We start from the raw sequence: 18953 nt of genomic DNA on the forward strand, positions 1-18953 counted from the left end.
CGCGGCTGGGACAGTCTACTTACTCAATGGCCGCTTGGTGGGCGCCTGCTGTCCAGCTGGCCGAGACTCCGAACACCGCGGCTCTCTAGCCTCTCGGGACTCGCCTCCTTCCTGAGCCCCAACCACAGCTACAGCAGCCTCTCCAGGAACTGAGAAGCGACGGCGAGCTGACAGGGAAGCTGGGGAGGAGGACGAACCCTGGGCGGGGTGGCTGTTTGGACACGCCCCCGAACCCTCCCCGGCTCTTCCGCGCCTTGTTCCGGGAGGCGGAGAGGCCCGTACCCTGGAGGAGGATAAGGACTTAGGGCCCCGCCCTTAACACTCATCATCCTCTCGGCGCCGCCCCTCCTCCCGGGGGCCCCCGCCTCTAACCTGGGGTGCTCCGCCCACTCTGGTCTCTGGGCGTGCATGCGCACTTGCTGGCCTGTTTTGACAGCTTCAGGCCGCCTGGAATGGGAGGGAGCAGGAGGTATCGCGAGAGTTGGCCCCAAGCCTTGTGGGAACAGTAATTATGGCGGGCTTGGGGGTAGAGGCTGAGCAGGAGCCGCTCTTAGGCCACAGCATACCCGGAAGCAGGTGAGCGGATGTTGGGGGAAGGCCTTCTGACCCTCCTGCGCTATTGGGACTGGTCCCTTTCCCTGCATCAGGCTTTGTGGGCCGAAGGAGGGGTGTCAGGGTGGCGGGAGACGGCGCAGGTTGCGCGAGACTTGGAGATGCGCTTTCACTTCCGCGGGGCGCCTTGAGCCGGCGGGTTCTGTTGAAGGTGTTGAAGAAACGCAAACTGCCTCTTGTACCTTTACACCAACGCTGATGCAGCAACCAAGCCTCTGCATTTGGCCCTTTACAGAACTGATTATACGTTTCACACAGTTTTATTCGAGACTTGAAGATACCGGTCTCAGTATTCACTTAACTAATTGCCTGGTAACTTCTTGATACTTTTTTCAAGTAAACCTAAGATGACCTTCCCTTTCTCCTATGTCAAATGTATAAAGACTAATTTTTAAGCATTTAAGGGATGAAGTGTATTTTGACCCTTATTATTCTGGTTATTTTGACCCTGGAGTTGTTAGAGTTTGTTTCTTACTCTGCAGTTATGTATTTAAACCTTTAGGAAAACGAAGTTAAGTATTATTTTAAACATATATAATTATTACAGTAAATTAACTAAATTCACAGATAAACTTCAGCTGTCTGTGACAGCTGTATATATGTGGAGATATGTCAGTCCCAACATCCCAATTCATCCCACTGCCCCCCCCAACCATAAGTTTGTTCTCTACATCTGAGACTCTATTTCTGCTTTGCAAATAGGTTCATCTCTACCATTTTTCTAGATTCCATATATAAGTGATATCATGATATTTGTTTTTCTCTTTCTGACTTACTTCACTCTGTATGACAATCTCTAGATCTGTCCACGTCTCTGCAAGTGGTACTGTTTCCTTCTTTTTATGGCTGAGTAATATTCCATTGTATATATGTTCCACATCTTCTTTATCCATTTCTCTGTCGATGGACATTGAGGTTGCTTCCATGTCCTGGCTGTTGTAAATAGTGCTGCAGTGAACATTGGAGTGCATGCATCATTTCGAATTATGGTTTTCTCTGGATGTATGCCTAGGAGTGGGATTGCTGGATCATGTAGTAGCTCTATTTTTAGTTTTTTAAGGAACCTCCATACTGTTCTCCATAATGGCTGTACCAATTTACATTCCCACCAACCGTGTAGGAGGGTTCTCTTTTCTCCACACTCTCTCCAGCATTTATCATTTGTAGAATTTTTGTTGATGGCCATTCTGACCAGTGTGAGGTGATAGCTCATTGTAGTTTCTCTAATAATTAATGATGTAGACCATCTTTTCATGTATTTGTTGGCCATCTGTATGTTTTCTTTGGAGAAATGTCTGTTTAGGTCTTCTGCCCAGGTTTTGATTGGGTTGTTTGTGGGTTTTTTGATATTGAGCTGCATGTGCAGTTGGTATATTTTGCAGATTATTCCCTTGTCAGATGCTTCGTTTGCAAATATTTTCTCCCATTCTGAGGGCTGTCTTTTCATTTTGTTTATGGTTTCTTTTGTTGTGCAAAAGTTTTTAAGTTTAATTAGGTCTCATTTGTTTATTTTTGTTTTTATTTTCATTACTCTAGGAGATGGTAGAAAAAGATCTTGCTGTGATTTATGTCAGAGAGTATTCTGCCTATATTTTCCTCTAAGAGTTTTATACAATACTATCCAACCTTACATTTAGGTCCTTAATCCTTTGAGTTTATTTCTGTGTATGAGCACCAAACCTTTTTTAAAAATCACTTTGTTTGAAACCCTTTGGAAAATGTATTTGTCAGGTCCCTGATTTACTAAATGGAATATATGGAATGTAATTTTGTTTACATTTTATCTTGAGATCATTAAAATGAATGTCACTGCTGAAATATATTGTGATAGAGTGACATCCTCCGGGCCTAATAAGGCATTTGGGACTATGTGCTGCTATACTGATTTGTTCTACAGTGCTATACTTTTCACATCTATTTTTCATTTTTCATCCTATTCTGTTTCTGGCAGACTATTCCTCATCATGTTTTTGTTATCTGTTGGCAACCTCTGTTTTTGTTGCTGTCTGCAAACTTCTCCCAACTTTTCTTTGGGACTTCTAGTTTGCTGTGGCTTTGAAAATCATGTATCTAAGCTTAATGGAATTGTAGGGAGTTAGAACATGGAAGCTCTGACCGAAAGCTAAAGGTCTCTCGTATTAATCAAGTGCATGAGCTTGAGTACATGGACTTTGTGATTTTTGGATTTCTCAGCATTGTTTTTGCTTCCTCCTAATTCTTAGTTGTTTTCCAGATAGATTTCAGGATCCTTGAGTTATGGTTAGATGTATTCTTATGGTACATTCTGTCACTTTGTCCAAATAAACCTACTTTAAAAGGGGATTTTTTTTTTCTTTCTCTTTTGTTCAAGTAATTGATGCTCATTAGGGTCCATTTAAATTCAGATGTTCTGCCTATCTGAATTTAATTTCTAGATTTAGCATTTTTAAAATAAAAAGGGAGTATTTTGAGAATAATTCAGTAAGTGTACTGTCTTTAAAAACGTAGATTCCCTAGTAAAGGGAACATATGTAAAACTAACTGGCAAGCCCTGTTCACTTTGAGTAAATTGCAAAAAGATGAGCCTAGTTCACCACCAACCTCAGCCTTTCATCAAGTCCTCAGGAATCCCCACTGACCTTATCCATAGAATTTAAGAGACCAGGGTTGGCAGACTTTTCCTGTAAAGGCCCATATGGTAAATATTTTAGGCTTTGCAGGCCAGGAGGCAAAATCAAAGTTATTATATAGGTACTTAGATAACAAGAAAGAAAATAAATTTCCACAAAATTTTGTAGTAATGAAATTTAAAATGTAATAATAAATGAGTACAATTTTTTGTAATACGAGTCTAATAATGAATGTTATTGTTCATTGTCAATGTTATTGTCAAAGTTAATGTTTTCTGTCATGAAATTGATCACAAATATTCAACTGTAAAAACCATTCTTAGCTCATGGGCCACACAAAAACATGTGGTAGGCCAGATTTGGCCTATTAGACTGTAGTTTGCTGATCCCTCTCTTAGAATATCCTAAAGTATTATAGGTGCTTAAAATTTTTCTTTGCAACGTTAGCCTAGTCTCTGTAAAACAAATATTACTAGAACTTATGGTTGTATACAAGATACTTTTATAGAACATTCTCAATTTATTTCTGTCTTTTAATTTCTATAACTTTTATACCATTGCACTATTTTGTCAGTGACCACACACTGCTTTCTTTTTCCTCTTTCAATATGGGTTCTTTCTTGCTGTTCAGTAGTTCACAGATGCTCTCTCTGGTAAAAGTACAATTTTATTTTTCCCCTCAGTAAATCCATGTGTATTCCTCATAGTTTTTGAGTCGCAACTTTGATAAACATGCTATCATTTTTTTAAAAATTATTATTTATTTATTTATTTTATTTTTGGCTGTGTTGGGTCTTCGTTTCTGTGCGAGGGCTTTCTCTAGTTGTGGCAAGCGGGGGCCACTCTTCATCGCGGTGTGCGGGCCTCTCACTATCGCGGCCTCTCTTGTTGCGGAGCACAGGCTCCAGACGCGCAGGCTCAGTAGTTGTGGCTCACGGGCCTAGTTGCTCTGCGGCATGTGGGATCTTCCCAGACCAGGGCTCGAACCCATGTCCCCTGCATTAGCAGGCAGATTCTCAACCACTGCGCCACCAGGGAAGCCCCATGCTATCATTTGAGGTATAGTTTGTAATGAAAATTTTGGACAGGACAAAACCCTTTAGCATTGCAACTTTACTTGAAGGAGAATCTCAAATGGAGAACTAATACCAGAATACAGCAATGATAATAGAAAGGAATCAAAATGTTAAACAAATCACGTTGGAATGTAATAAAAATGGTAACTTGATTGAAGGACAGTTATATTCTCCTATGTTCCTACTATCTCCAACAAGGAAGAAAGATACATTTCTTCACCAAAGTGATACTTTTTTTTTTAATTTTTATTTTTTTTTGGCTGCGTTGGATCTTCATTTCTGTGCATGGGCTTTCTCTAGTTGTGGAGAGCATGGGCTACTCTTCATTGCAGTGTGCAGGCTTCTTATTGCAGTGGCTTCTCTTGTTGCAGAGCATGGGCTCTAGGCATGCGGGCTTCAGTAGTTGCAGCATGCAGGCTCAGTAGTTGTGGCACACGGGCTTGGTTGCTCCACGGCATGTGGGATCTTCCTGGGCCAGGGATCGAACCTGTGTCCCCTTCATTGGCAGGCGGATTCTTAACCACTGCACCACCAGGGAAGCCTCCACAGGTTCGATCCCTGGCCTGGGAAGATCCCACATGCCGTGGAGCAACTAAGCCTGTGTGCCACAACTACTGAGCCTGAGCTCTAGAGCCCGCAAGCCAAAACTACTGAGCCCATGTGCCACAACTACTGAAGCCTGCATGCCTAGAGCCCGTGCTCCGCAACAAGAGAAGCCACGACAATGAGAAGCCCGTGCACTGCAACAAAGAGTAACCCCCCCTCACCACAACTAGAGAAAGCCCGCACACAGCAACAAAGACCCAACACAGCCAAAAATAAATAAATACATGAATAGATAAATAAATTTATTTTAAAAAATAAGAAAAAGTAAAATTTTTATTTTGAAACATTTTAAATCCGTAGAAAAATTGAGAAAACAGTGCAATAAATACCTGATTACCCTGTCATTGTTAGCCTTTTCCACACTGCTCAAATCTTTCTACACACACACACACATACACACACACAACCACCCCTCTTTTGCCAGACTACCCAAAAGTAGGTTGCAGACACTATGGCACTTTATCCTAAACATTTTAGTCTGCAGCCTCCATCTCCCCCAAACATAGACATTCTTTTACACAGCTATGTCACTGTTACCAGAGCTAGATATACACTACTAATTCAAAATATCATGTACTATACAGACTATACTCATATTTTTCCAGTTGTTCCAAAAATGTACTCTACAGCTATTCTTTTTTAAACAGGATCTGATTAATATTCAAGCATTGATCCTTATGTCTTTTTAGACTCCTCCAACCTAAAACTATCCCCTGACCTTCTCTTTTGTTCTTACTAACATTGAATCCTCTGATAAGTCTAGATTAGTTTTCTGTTTTCTTTGGACCATCTCATGTTCTGAATTTGTGGACCATTTCTGGATAGATCCTGGTCAAACATTTCTGGCAAGAAAATCCCATGGCTTATGTTGAGAACATCCCAGTGTATTCTGTCAGGAAGCATTGGATGCCAGGCCATCCCACTGTCGGGGATGCCACGCTTGACTACTTGGTTAAGAGGGTGACTGTTATATCTCTAAATTATAAAGGCTCATTTTCCATTTTCTGATTAGTGGATCGACAAAAGAGTGATACTTTGAGGACTTTTGACCTTCCAACCAGTTATTTTAGGATTCACTGATGATCTTTGCTTTCATCCATTATTACATGGAGAGTAAATGGTGATTTTCTATCATCCCTTCAATATTTAATAGCTGTCATTAAAAGAAGAAAGATTTTTGACTGACCTTCAAGTCAAAGTCACTCAAACAAACAATTTTATTACATTTTTTTTCAGAATCAGATTATTTACTTCTCTTAGTTCCATAACTTAGATAAGATATGAGCAAATTGGTTATTTGAAAATGTTCAGGCTTATTTTAGTGATAGTTCTTATTCATGATTATCAGTTAGATTTCTGATCTCCAGAAAATAATAATGAGTTCATTAAAACTATAATAGTAACCCAGTACTTTAAACTGATACAAGAATTCAGTGCTGTGGGATTGAATGGTGTATATCTTTTGCTGTTACGTAATAATAGCAAGTCCCCTACATACAAACAAGTTCCATTCTGAGAGCGCATTCGTAAGTCCCTAGGTACCCAATAACACAATCGGCTATGTAGTACTGTACTGTAATAGGTTTATAATACTTTTCACACAAATAACACATAAAAAACAAACACAAAAAAATAAAACATTTTTAATCTTACAGTACAGTACCTTGAAAAGTACAGTAGTACAGTACAACAGCTGGCATACAGGGAATGGCATCGAGTGAACAGGCCAGAAGAGTTAATGACTGGAGGAGGGAGAGGAGGTGGGAGATGGCAGAGCTGAAGGATCGACAGCAATAGGAGACAGAGGGCAAGCTGCAGTTTCACTCATGCGTGACATTGGTGGCACAGGTTCTGGTTCCTTGCTGGATTCAATTCTATCTACCCCCTTGAAAAAAACGATCCAATGATGTTCGGATAGTAGCTCTTTTTTTCTCGTCATGGATGACACGGTAGCACTGGATTGCATTCTGAACGGCTGCTGCAACCTTCATGCAATGTTCTACGTTCAGGTCCTGTGCCTCACAAGCTAACAGTGCCGCCTCAAATAAAGAGAATCCCCTTGCCATTTCCTGCTACGTGAATCTCTTCGGTTCTTCAGTTACTTCTCCTTCCTCTTGTCTCTCTTCGTCCTTTCTCTGGGTCTCCAGTTTCATCAGGTCTTCATTAGTTAGCTCCTCGTGTTGCACAGCAAGGAGTTCGATGAAGTCGTCCTCTTGCAGATCTAGCTCCGGCTTCTAGCTGAGGGTCACTAAGTTGCTGAAGACCTCTTTGGACTCCTCATCCACCTTCTCAAATCCATGAAAATCGTGAACAAACTGCAGGCAAAGTTTCTTCCAAACCCCATTGATGGTGGCGGCCATAACCTCACGCCAAGCAGTCAATGTTTTTTGTGGCCTTGTAGATGTTAGTCCTTCCAAAACTGTTGCAAGGTTGTTCCTGATTCATCAGTCACCTTTACTGCCTGACTAAAAGTGTAACGTGAATAATATTTCTTGAAAGTGGCTGTAACTCCCTGGTCCATAAGTTGGATGAGGAACATAGTACTTGGTGGCAGATGCGCTACTTTGATGTTGGGATGAAAGTTGTTCATGAATGGGGGGTGGTCTGGAGCATTATCGAGCAGCAAAAGAATGTTCCAAGCAATAGTTCTCTACCTCCGGGATAAAGTGGTGGAAAAACCAATCCTGGAAAATGGCCTGTGTAACCCAGGCTTTGGGGTTACTCTTCCACACAAGAGGAAGAGAGCCCTTGGCTATATTTTTAAGGGCTCTTGGTTTCTCTGAATGATCAACTAAGAGAGGCTTCAGCTTCATATTGCCGGAAGCATTGCCACCAGACAACAGAGTTAGCTTATCCTTTGCTGCTCTATAACCTGCCATTGACTTTTCCTCCTTACTGATGTAACTTTGGTCTGGCATCCTCTTCCAGTACAGTCCTGTCTCATCCACATTAAAAACCTGCTTGGGTGAGTACGTGCCTTCATCAATAATTTCTCAAAGCGTTTCAGGAAATTCCCAGGCAGCTACCGTATCTGCACTCGCTGCCTCGCTGCTTACTTTTACGTTGTCAAGGTTGGCTGTAGCATTGAACTGATGAAACCAGCCATGACTGGCATTAAAAGATGCGCCCTTTGATTCTTCACCGTATTTCTTCTTCAAGTCTTCATAAAGTCTTTTGGCTTCCACTTGAATCAGCATTAATCTGAGTGGGACTCAACACTGATACTGATCCTGCATCTACACCCTGAGAACTTTCTCCATCTCCGTCATTTTTCCACACTTCTTTGATATTATTGTCGACATCATTGGCACATCAGACTTCATGTATTCCATGATCTTGTCCGTGTTCTTAGAATCGTGCTGATGGTTGAACGATTCATGTTATAAGAATGAGCGACGTCAACCATCTTTTTGCCTCGTTCCACTCTCTCAATTATTTTCACTTCTGTTTCTGTCGTTATCACTTGGCACTTCTTAGCGGTACCAGACACATCACCGCTGCTTTTACGCTTGCTTCTGGACATCCTGGGCTTGAAATAAAGATACTGTTCTACTGTACTCTATACAGTACTGTACAGTAAAGTACACAAAAGCACAACCACTTTTAGAGGATGCACACATGTGACAATGTTTGCCAGACACGTGAACTAACTTATGTGATTGGACATGCGAACGCATATTCGCATCTTTGAAAGTTTGCAACTTGAAGGTTCGTATGTAGGGGACTTCCTGTATCTGCATTATGTATTCCAAATTTCAATATATTGATTTGCAAATACGAGCATCTGGGGTTCTGCTATTTTTCAGGTATGCGACATTACAGTATTTTTGTGGAACAGCATATACAGTGTTAAGCACTTCATATATATTATATCAGGAACTGATATATCTGGCACATAATAGATCTAATAAATGTTATTTCTCTTCTTCATTCCCTCTCTAACATTCCCAGTCATGTCACATTTAAAAAAAACATAATTTCTTTTTTGAAGACTAACAGTACGAAGTCTATTTTAGAAAATAATTTTGGAACATAAGGTGGCATTTTGTCTGTTGTGCTTGTTTTAATTATTTGAAAACATATAATGCTTATATTAGGGTAAATTTGTTAACTCTTTTTGTGTGCATATGTGAAAATGTAATGGGTACACATGCTAACGTTATCACCTGACAGGTAGGCTACGTGGTTAACATACTTGCCCTTAATCCAGGTCCAGAGTGATAATGAAAGGTCAACCCAGTCTGGAGGGGCCTTGGTCTCTCTTTGGTCCACTAACAGAGCTTGTCTGGTAACCTGTGTTGGAGCAAAGGCAAATGTTTCAGGAGGTTCCAGGGCTACGAATGTCTTAGGTCATATCAAACCTTCCTGGTGTCACTTTTATATTAATTTTGCTGAAAGTACCCAACTAAAATAGCTTCCTACAGCAAAGTTAATTTGCTGTCATCAAGTAGAGCATGTCATAATGATGACAGTTATTATCGTTTAATAGTTACTAGTTGTATATCCCACCTGTAGGAGATCTAATGGTTGTAGCTAGTTTATTTTATTTATTTGGATATACTTTATTCATTTTGTCAGTTTAGCAAATTTAAACATGCTTGATTCATAAGTTTATAGCATGCCAACAATAGCAAAATAATTGGCTCACAAAATGTTTTGCCTTTTTAAGCTGCCTCATGTCTCCCAACTTCCTATGCACAGTGATCCATAAATATAATCCATGGAAATTAAAAGATATAATACTTATTTATAGATGAATTAGTATAGTAAAAACCAATATTAGTAAACTATACCTCTATCATATAATTTTCATGACTTTAGGAGAGAGAAAATAAAATTATGCCACAGAAAGATTTGCATGTACTGAGATAACTTTATACTACATTTTTCTTCTTTATACCTAGAGAATGGGATATTATAGAAACTGAGGAGCATTATAAGAGCCGATGGAGATCAATTAGGATTCTGTATCTTACTATGTTTCTTAGCAGTGTAGGTAAGTATTTGAAATTATACATAATTTTAAAAATTTAGATAAAATATATTTTAATGTCATTTAATTAAAATTATTTTTTTATTATGGTAAAAACCACATAACATAAAATGTACCATCTTAACCATTTCTAAGATCAGAGTTGTTAAATATCCCTACATGGTTGTGTAACCAATCTCCAGAACTTTTTTATCTTGCAAAATTGAAACTCTATACTCATTAAACAAGAACTCATTTCCCCTTCCCTCAACCATCATTAACCATCATTTTGCTTTCTGTTTCTATGAACTTGGCTACTCTAGATAGTTCATATAAATGAAATCATACTTTTTTTTATTTTTAATTTTAATTTTGTGATTTTTAATTTTGTGATTAATTTTTTTTTAATTTTGTGATTTTTTTGTAATTTATTTTTTTTAATTTTGTGATTAATTTATTTCATTTAGCGTAATGTCCTCAAGGTTCATCCATGTTGTAGCATGTGTCAGAATTTCCTTCCTTTTTAAGGTTGAATAATAGTCTGTTGTATAAATTGTAGGAGAGGGAAAACTTTTCCTTTACTTTCTTAGGTTTTATAGCTAAGAAAGTAAAGGAAAGGTTTTTAATTTGGGGCCTGCAAATTAAACTGACAAAAGGCAGATCAACAGGAGAAAAGCATAAAAATTTATTTGATGTTAATATTTTTATGTGAGATACGGGGCTTCATAGAAAAGTGAAAACCCCAAAGAAAGGGTTAGACTCAGGGACTTATATACTATTTTAAAAAGGGTCTCTAATTGTGGAGAGGTGACTAGACAAAGAAAAGGGGTTAGCTTTCTAGGGATGGTAAATTGTGGGAAAGTGACTAGGAAATACATGGGGGAAACTAATGGAGGATGAGGGTTATTTGAGTAAGGTTTGTTTGTGCAGACTCATCTCAGCATTGATGCTCCATCTGCAGTGATAAGAATATTTTCTTCTTCCTGGTACTGGAAGAGCACATTTCTCAGGGGAAATTTATGCCCAGTTTTTAGGCAGAAAGGGGGAAGACAGAAAGCCCTTCTGTGTCTGCTGTTTGTTAGTTGCCTTCAGCTCAAAATAATCAATATGCCAAAGCAGCATATTTTGGGGTAGAATGTTCTGATCCCCTTCAGTATATACCACATTTTGTTTATCCATTTATCGGTTGATGAACATTTGGGTTGATTCCATATCTTGTTTCTTACAAATAGCTGCTGTGAACATGGGTGTGCAAATATCTCTTTAACATCCTGCTTTCAGTTCTTTTGGGTATATATCCAGAAGTGGAATTGCTATATCATATGATAATTCTATTTTTAACTTTTTGAGGAACTGCTATACTTTTTTCCATAGCTGCTGCTGCATTTTACATTCTAATCAACAGTCAGGGTTCAGATTTTTCCACATCCTCACCAACTCTTATTTTATGTTTATTTGACATTAGTCATTCTAATCGGGTAGTAGCTTATTGTGACTTTGGTTTGTATCTCCTTACTCACTTCCTTACTCTCCTTACTCACGTTAGGCATCTTTTCACATGCATGTTGACCATTTGTATATTTTCTTTGAAGAAATGTCTGTTCAAGTCCTTTGCCCATTTTTTAAATAAGGTTGTTTTTTGTTGTTGAGTTGTAGGAGTTCTTTATATATTCTGAATATTAATCCCTGATCAGATATATGATTTGCAAATATTTTCAACCATTCCGTGACTCTTTTATTCACTCTGCTGATTGTGCCCTTTTATTCACAGAAGTTTTAAATTTTGATGTAGTTTAATGTATTTGCTTTTTACTTTTGTTGCCTGTGAACCTCATTTAACTTTTATATTGACACATACCAATAGTAAAGTCCAAGAATATTAATCTGTATAGCTTGATTATTTTAACCTATTAACATTATTTCTGAAAATATATTTACTGAAAAAGTTAACCTTTATGAGGAAAAAAATTTTTAATATTAAGAACTGTAATTATGTTAAAAATGGTAAGGAATGAAAATATATAGGAATTCTCAATACTGTGATAGTTTATAAAGGAATGTTTTAGGGAATCAATTTTTTTTCCAATCGTGGACTCTAAGTCCATAGGCAATAATTTTACAAATGGTTTCTTTCCTGAGATGGATTTAGTGAAGGTCATTTGACTAAGTTGTTTTCCATATCATTTCCATTTATCCCAGGTCACCCTCTTGTTCTCTCTCTCTCGCCAGTCTTCTTTATGATTCAATATTGAGCAAAAATAGACTTTAAATAAAGCTAAAACTAAAGAAAAGTACAAAATAAAGGATATTTTCAACAGTTTTTTGGATTGTATATCTATTATTATGCTTTCCACAAATATCAGGAAAAAATGTTGATTCAAATTGGCTTGAACAGTAATTTGTATTTTCTTATAAGATATCCATAGTGGGACAACTCCAGGTGAAGTTCACTGGCTCTGCTTCTGAATAAGTTTTTTGGTTTTGCTCTCTTCTACATACTGCCTTCATTCTTAGGCTATAGGAGGGATGCAGCAGCAGTTCCACGTGTCACATCCTTCCACAGTAATTTTTATTGATTGAAAGGGACTTATTTTTTAAACCTCCAAAGAGATGAGGAGTCCTTTCTTGGAGGTCCCAAAGTAGACCTCCCCTTATTTCTCACTGGTCAGAATTGGGTTACCTGTTAATTTCTAAACCCATCATCAGCTGGGATAGTGAGATCTAATCAGGATCTACCCTCTGGAATTTGGAGTGGACACAGTGTCCTCTAAAGCCTGTGGCTTTGTGGAGGAGTGATGGATACCTCAATACAACCAGGATTCTATCAGAGAGGAGGAAGGGGGCAAATGAATGTTGTGTAGGTAACAATCTCTGCAACAGATTGTTTTTTTATTTAAAGCATTTCTAATTTTTGTACTCATTTATCTAAAATATAAGTAATAATTTCAAATTTAACAGCAAAAAATTTTTTAACTTTAGATTTTAATTGGCATGTGAAACATTTTACCTGTTTACAAGTTTCTTGATTGTGAGATAGTAGTCTTATTTTCAAACATTAGTTGATTCTTTTCATCAAGTCAATGTGTTAATTCAAAATACACTAAGATGAAACTAATAATTAAATTATTTTTTAAAACAGACTTTTAAAAAGGAATGTGGTACTGATACTGCAACAACATAGATGAACCTTGAAAGCATTATGCAAAGAAAGAAGCCAGACACAAAAGACCACGTATTGTGTGGTTCTATTCATATGAAAGTCCAGAATAGGAAAATCTATAGAGACAGAAAGTAGATTAGTGGTTGCTTAGGGCTGTTGGGGAAATGATAGAGGATAGAAGAGTATAGCTAAAGGGTCCAGGGTTTCTTTTTGAGGTGACTAAAATATTCTAAAATTGACTGTAGTCATGGTTGCACATATCTGGCACGCTAAGAACCATTGAATTGTACACTTTAAATGGGTGAATTCATTGTGAATTATATCTTAATAGAGCTGCTTTTTTAAAAATAGCCTTGATAGAATTGTGCTTGGATGTGCCTAATATTTAAAATCTACAAATAACATTGGAGTTTATCATTACAGTTCTCAAGCAATAAAAGCTAGCAGAGATAATTTTCTTTTAAGGTATGCCCATCTTGAGAAATTCTGGTTCTTTATAGCCACTGCCCCCTTTAAAGATCATTTTCCTTCTTCTTAGTCCTCCCTACAGTGAATTATCTCTCCCAAACAACACAGATTAGAAGTCTAGCAATTCCTCTATAACAAAGTAGCCTTACCTCCATTCATTTCTGCTATAAAAAGTTAACAAAACTCTCAGTAATTTTCTTTTCTTTTTTTAAAAAATAAATTTATTTATTTTTGGCTGCGTTGGTTCTTCGTTTCTGTGCATGGGCTTTCTCTAGTTGCGGTGAGCAGGGGCTACTCTTCGTTGCAGTGCGCGGGCTTCTCATTGCGGTGGCTTCTCTTGCTGCGGAGCATGGGCTCTAGGTGCACAGGTTTCAGTAGTTTTGGCTCGTGGGCTCAAGAGCGCAGGCTCAGTAGTTGTGGCGCACGGGCTTAGTTGCTCCACGGCATGTGGGATCCTTCCAGACCAGGACTCGAACCTGTGTCCCCTGCATTGGCAGGCAGATTCTTAAACACTCTGCCACCAGGGAAGTTCCAGTAATTTTCATTTACAGTAAAGACACGTGAATAAGGAGAAATAGGTCCTCTGCTTTTATTATGTTAATTGTGGTGAGGGACTATAATTATATATATGTTTTCCAGCCTTTAATATTTATTTTCCTTCTGATAAATAAAACTCCATTGCTTAATAAATTAGACATTTGTGGTTATAAATTTGTAAATTCATAATGATGTTTTAAAATCCATGCTATAGTTCAAACATTTGTATCTATAGTGATGAAATTATTATAAGTATAAATAACAGAATTTGCCTCTTCACAGGATTTTCTATTGTGTTAATGTCAATATGGCCATATCTCCAAAAGGTTTGTGCACTTTATTCGTCTCTTATGTAGCTGTAGTAGTAATAACTCTTATGTAGTTTCTAGAGAATCTCTTTGGTATTCAGAGTTAATCTTTACTAAAATAACTTGAGATAATAATTCTTCAAAAGAGGCTTATAAGTAAGGTGACTGTATGCTTGATTGTGCAAACCAGAGCACTCTTGGAGTGAAAAGAGTGCTTTAGCAGGATTATATCCAGACAATTGCAGGCAAATGTAGATGTATGGTCACCTACTTATTAGCCACTTTTCCATCCCATCCATACCCCTTCCCTAATAAAAAGGAAACTAAGCTAGACATAGTCTGAATTCCTATAATGTATAAATGATATTGCTATGGAATAACTTGATGCTTTCTGGTAGAATAATTTGGGTTGTCAGGTGACATTGTGAAAAGAGTAGACAATATATGTGTTTTGATGCTGTGGTTACTACATGGGAAGGAGGGAGTGACAAGAAGATGCAAGTTTGGTGGGTACTCTAACATCAATTGATCATCAGTTGATGATCAAGTCCTGTCAATTCTACCTTTTTAAAAAATATATTTGACATATAACTGTCAGTTCTGTTTTAAAATTCCAGTAATGAATTTATTAAAAATCAGTATTTAAGGTAGAGACATAATTAATCTATAATAATATTTCAGTTAAGGTTCTTGAAGGAGTTCCTCTGTGCTTCCTAACTCCTCTTCACTCCTTAACCTGCTACAATCTGATTAACTCCTCTGCTACCCTGCAACTGCTCTTGATGAGGTCTCCAATGACTTAATTGCTCACCAAATAGTAGATACTTTTCAGTCCTTACTTTAGGTGACATTTGGGTAGTGTTTGACATTGTTGTCCTCTCTTTGCTTCTTGAAACTCTCTTAGCTTCCATGACATTACTCTTAACTCTTTATTCTTAAATTATTTTGTGTATTTTTCTTTATCAACTTGCCCCTTATATTTTGGTTTTCTCCAGAGGAGAGAGAGAGAGAGAGAAAGAGACAGAGAGAGAGAGAGAGACAGAGAGAGAGAGAGAGAGAGAGAGAGAGAGAGAGAGAGTGTGTGTGTGTGTGTGTGTGTGTGTGTGTGTGTTTCAGCCTAGATACTGAGCCTTGGCCAATATTAGATCTATAGCCAGTAATTTATTATATCATGTACTTGGATGAACCTAAGGTCCTCAGATCTTTACACTTTTTCCTCCTTTTTTTTCTGGAATGCTTTCCTTCTCTCCATCTCTCCTTTCCTCTGCCATTCCTTTCCTCCCCTTCTTCTCCACTATTTTTTATTAATTCTTCAAGTTGATCCAATGTCACCTCCTCTGAAAAGCCTTTTCTTACTGTCCCTCAACCCAGTTTGCATTAGAAGGTTTTCCTATGTGCTTCCATATCCCTTTATCATTAATACTTATCATTGAGTGTTGTAACAGCATTTAAAAATTATACCTATTATATAAGAAATTTATTGACATCTTATATTTCATTTTAGATTTTTTAGTTTTTATAATTTTTTTTTCTTTTTCTTTTTTTTTTTTTTGCGGTACGCGGGCCTCTAACTGTTGGTGGCGTCTCCCGTTGCGGAGCACAGGCTCCGGACGCGCAGGCTCAGTAGCCATGGCTCATGGGCCCAGCTGTTCCGCGGCATGTGGGATCTTCCCGGACCGGGGCACAGAACTCGTGTCCCCCGCATCGGCAGGCGGACTCTCAACCACTGCGCCACCAGGGAAGCCCAGTTTTTATAATTTTTAACTTAAAAATCCTATTTTCTTATGCTATCTTTTAAAAGAAATATAGGAAAAAAATACACATTTTACTTTTTAGTGATTTAGTGCCACATTTTCACTGCCATTTTCAAAATTAATTTAAACTAATTAAAAATTTATTTTACATGAAGTCATTACTCATGACACTAAAAATTCTTTCCATACTGGCAGAATTATTAGAATTGGAACAGAATATTTAACAATTCTGGAGCAATATCTTCTGTGCTAAAATATGTATTTCCATGTATAAAAACTCTTGATTTCTATGGTCCCTGTATCTAGTTTGTTTAACCTCAAAATTCTCAAAAGAAAGGTATTTACAAAATTAGGTCTACTCAGCATAATAAGTTGAATTTTGAAAAGGTACACTCCTTTCTCCAGATATTTGTAATCTCTTCAAAGGTAAATTTATTGAGGGCACATGAACATATCACTAGTTCTTTGGCAATACAAGCATAACATTTTCACCAAAAACCTTGTGAGTTAATTTTCTCAAGTTATTTCATAATAATATTATAGCTCATTGTGTGCCAGGCACAATACTAAATCTTTCATCTAAATCATCTTTTAATCTTCATAACAACTCTGTGAGGTGGTCATTATCACTCCTGTTTAACAGATAAAGGAACTCAGACTAGAGCAGTTAGGTAGCTTGCCCAAGATCACACAGCTAGAAAATGGTAGAATCAAGCCTATCTGAAACCAAAATCTGACTCTACAGTGCTATGTTACCTACTGTCTTAAGATTTTTCATTCTTTTTTTAAAATGTTATTTGTTTATTTATTTTATTGAAGTATAGTTGATTTACAATGTTTCAGGTGTATAGCAAAGTGATTCAATTATACACACACACACACACACATTCTTTTTCTGATTCGTTTCCATTATAGGTTTTTACAAGCTACTGAATATAGTTCCCTGTGCTATACAGTAGGTCATTGCTGTTTATCAAAATTTTCATTTTTAATTGAAGACTACTATCTCTTTTACGATAATGTGTTACCAAATATTACTTAGCTTAAAAGTCATCTGTGAGAAAGATAAAAAGCTAGGCCCAACCACCCCTCTAAAACCCCCAAACAGTAAGTTATCTGTCTGAAAGGAATTTGGCACTGCTGTGAATCGCTGACTTGTGCTTCTGGCCCTTGGCTGATAGACAGCTATCAGCCCAGTGATTCCGTAGCCTGTGTTGCCCAGAGTTGTGATTGATTTCCAGGAAAACTCATATTCTTAAACCCAGATTTTGAATTGGAATGATAGGTTATCTGTAGGCCCAGGGACATAGTGGGACTACTCATGCATGTTACAATAAAATATAATAATAAAACTGACATATCAGTAAAAACAAAATACCAAGAAATATTAATTTTTTATGTATAAGTAACATTCATTTAGTGCATACTATAGGCAGACATGACCCTAGGCACTATACATGTCTTGGCTTAAATAATTCTCATAACAACTCTGTGAAGTTACCCGCATTTGACAGATAAAGAATTAAAGCATGCTGGTTTTTTTCCTCAGCTACTCAAAAATGTAGGATTTTTCAGAATCAGTTAAGTAGAACCTGGTTTGGAAACTCCTTGATGGCAAGAACTGTGTTTATTCAATTTGTATTCATATAGCCTCGCACAGGTTTTGTCGCAGAGAAGGCTTTAGTGACTGTTAATTGGATGAATAAGCAATAATCTATAAGTAAATAGTTGAGGAGGCTTGGAACACATCTCAGCTCCCATAGTGAAGCATTACGAGTTCTAGAACTTTGACTTTGTCAATATTATTAACATGTTTAGAGAAGAATGTTTTGAAATTCAGTACTACGCACTGTGGGCTTTTTTTTAAGAGAAGAGATGCATCTAACTTTCACTGAAGTGTGCAAAACCAAACAAGTTTACAGATAATTACCATACAATATGAGTGGGTAAAAGTCTTAAGAGCTTGATGTGTGAGTGTGTGTGCGTGTTCACAGGGGAGAGGGAGCTAGAGGGAGAGGGAGAGAGGCAGAGAGGCAGAGAGAGACGGAAGGAGTGGGGGCTGGGGGAGAGAGGGACATACACACAGACTGACACAGACAGACAGACATGGGGGTTAGGGAGATGTTGCTGATCCAGACTAAAGAGATCCTGGAAGATTTCCCCAAAGCAGTTATATCTGAGCTGAGTTTGGAAGGCCTACAGAAACTGGTCACCAGAAGGGGCAGTCTGGGCCACGGAGTAGGAGTTTGGAAAGGCATTCCTGATGGAAGGGGCAGTAGAGGATCCTGTGCAAAGGCCTGGAAACAAAGAGCTTGACTCATTTTGGAAACTTCAAAAAGTTCTCTGTGGCTGGAAGTTAGAACTGGGGGGAGGGAGCATGCAGAGAGATGAAGTTAGAGAGGAGAGACAATGACCAGCTTGTGAGTTAGTTTTACATAATAAGTAGTTTAGACTTTATCCTGAAAACAATATGATAGAGATCATTAGAGATGGCCAGAGGATTGGAAACAACATGCTGTTATTACTATAAGAGAGAGAGAAACACACAGGAGCACAGATAACAGTTCAATTACTGAACTGATACCTTCTGTTGTAGTATAGAACCTGTATCTTCCAAACCATTTTACTTTCCTGTTACAATTCTAGCAGAATTCTAGCAGATTCCAGTTTTCCAGTCATTGTAAAGAATAGTATCCAATAAAAATAGCAAATGTTGTTAAAATTGTTAGAGCCATCTTCAAGAGTCAGCTCACTTCTGTCCATGAAATGGACACTTGACTATTATGATCAATTGATATCCTGAGAAGACACTTTTATCCTTTTGCTTTCAAACCACTAGACATTTAATATT

At 37.9% G+C, this 18953-nt stretch overlaps 2 protein-coding genes across 6 annotated transcripts in view; one reads left to right on the forward strand and one right to left on the reverse strand.

The window, feature by feature from the left end:
• ABHD18 (abhydrolase domain containing 18) overlaps positions 1–122 on the reverse strand; it is a 34736-nt gene extending 34614 nt beyond the window's left edge. For both annotated transcript variants that reach the window (XM_082838639.1, XM_082838638.1), the window contains exon 1: positions 24–122. The gene's annotated coding sequence lies outside the window, so the exon portion shown is untranslated. The remainder of the gene's footprint in view (positions 1–23) is intronic.
• The window catches only part of MFSD8 (major facilitator superfamily domain containing 8), a 42718-nt gene that overhangs the window by 276 nt on the left and 23489 nt on the right, over positions 1–18953 (forward strand). The window contains exons 1-3 of one of the 4 annotated variants that reach the window (XM_082838630.1): positions 475–576; positions 9808–9899; positions 14323–14366. In XM_082838630.1, the coding sequence (XP_082694756.1) occupies positions 512–576; positions 9808–9899; positions 14323–14366 (201 nt within the window). In that variant the 5' untranslated portion in view covers positions 475–511. Of the gene's footprint in view, positions 1–474; positions 577–9807; positions 9900–12975; positions 13501–14322; positions 14367–18953 lie in introns of those variants that run through there. The other 3 variants (XM_082838633.1, XM_082838631.1, XM_082838632.1) reach the window with 3 other exon arrangements.

Source organism: Leucopleurus acutus (assembly GCF_964270905.1).
Source record: "Leucopleurus acutus genome assembly, chromosome: 4".
NCBI classification, from domain to species: Eukaryota; Metazoa; Chordata; class Mammalia; order Artiodactyla; family Delphinidae; genus Leucopleurus; species Leucopleurus acutus.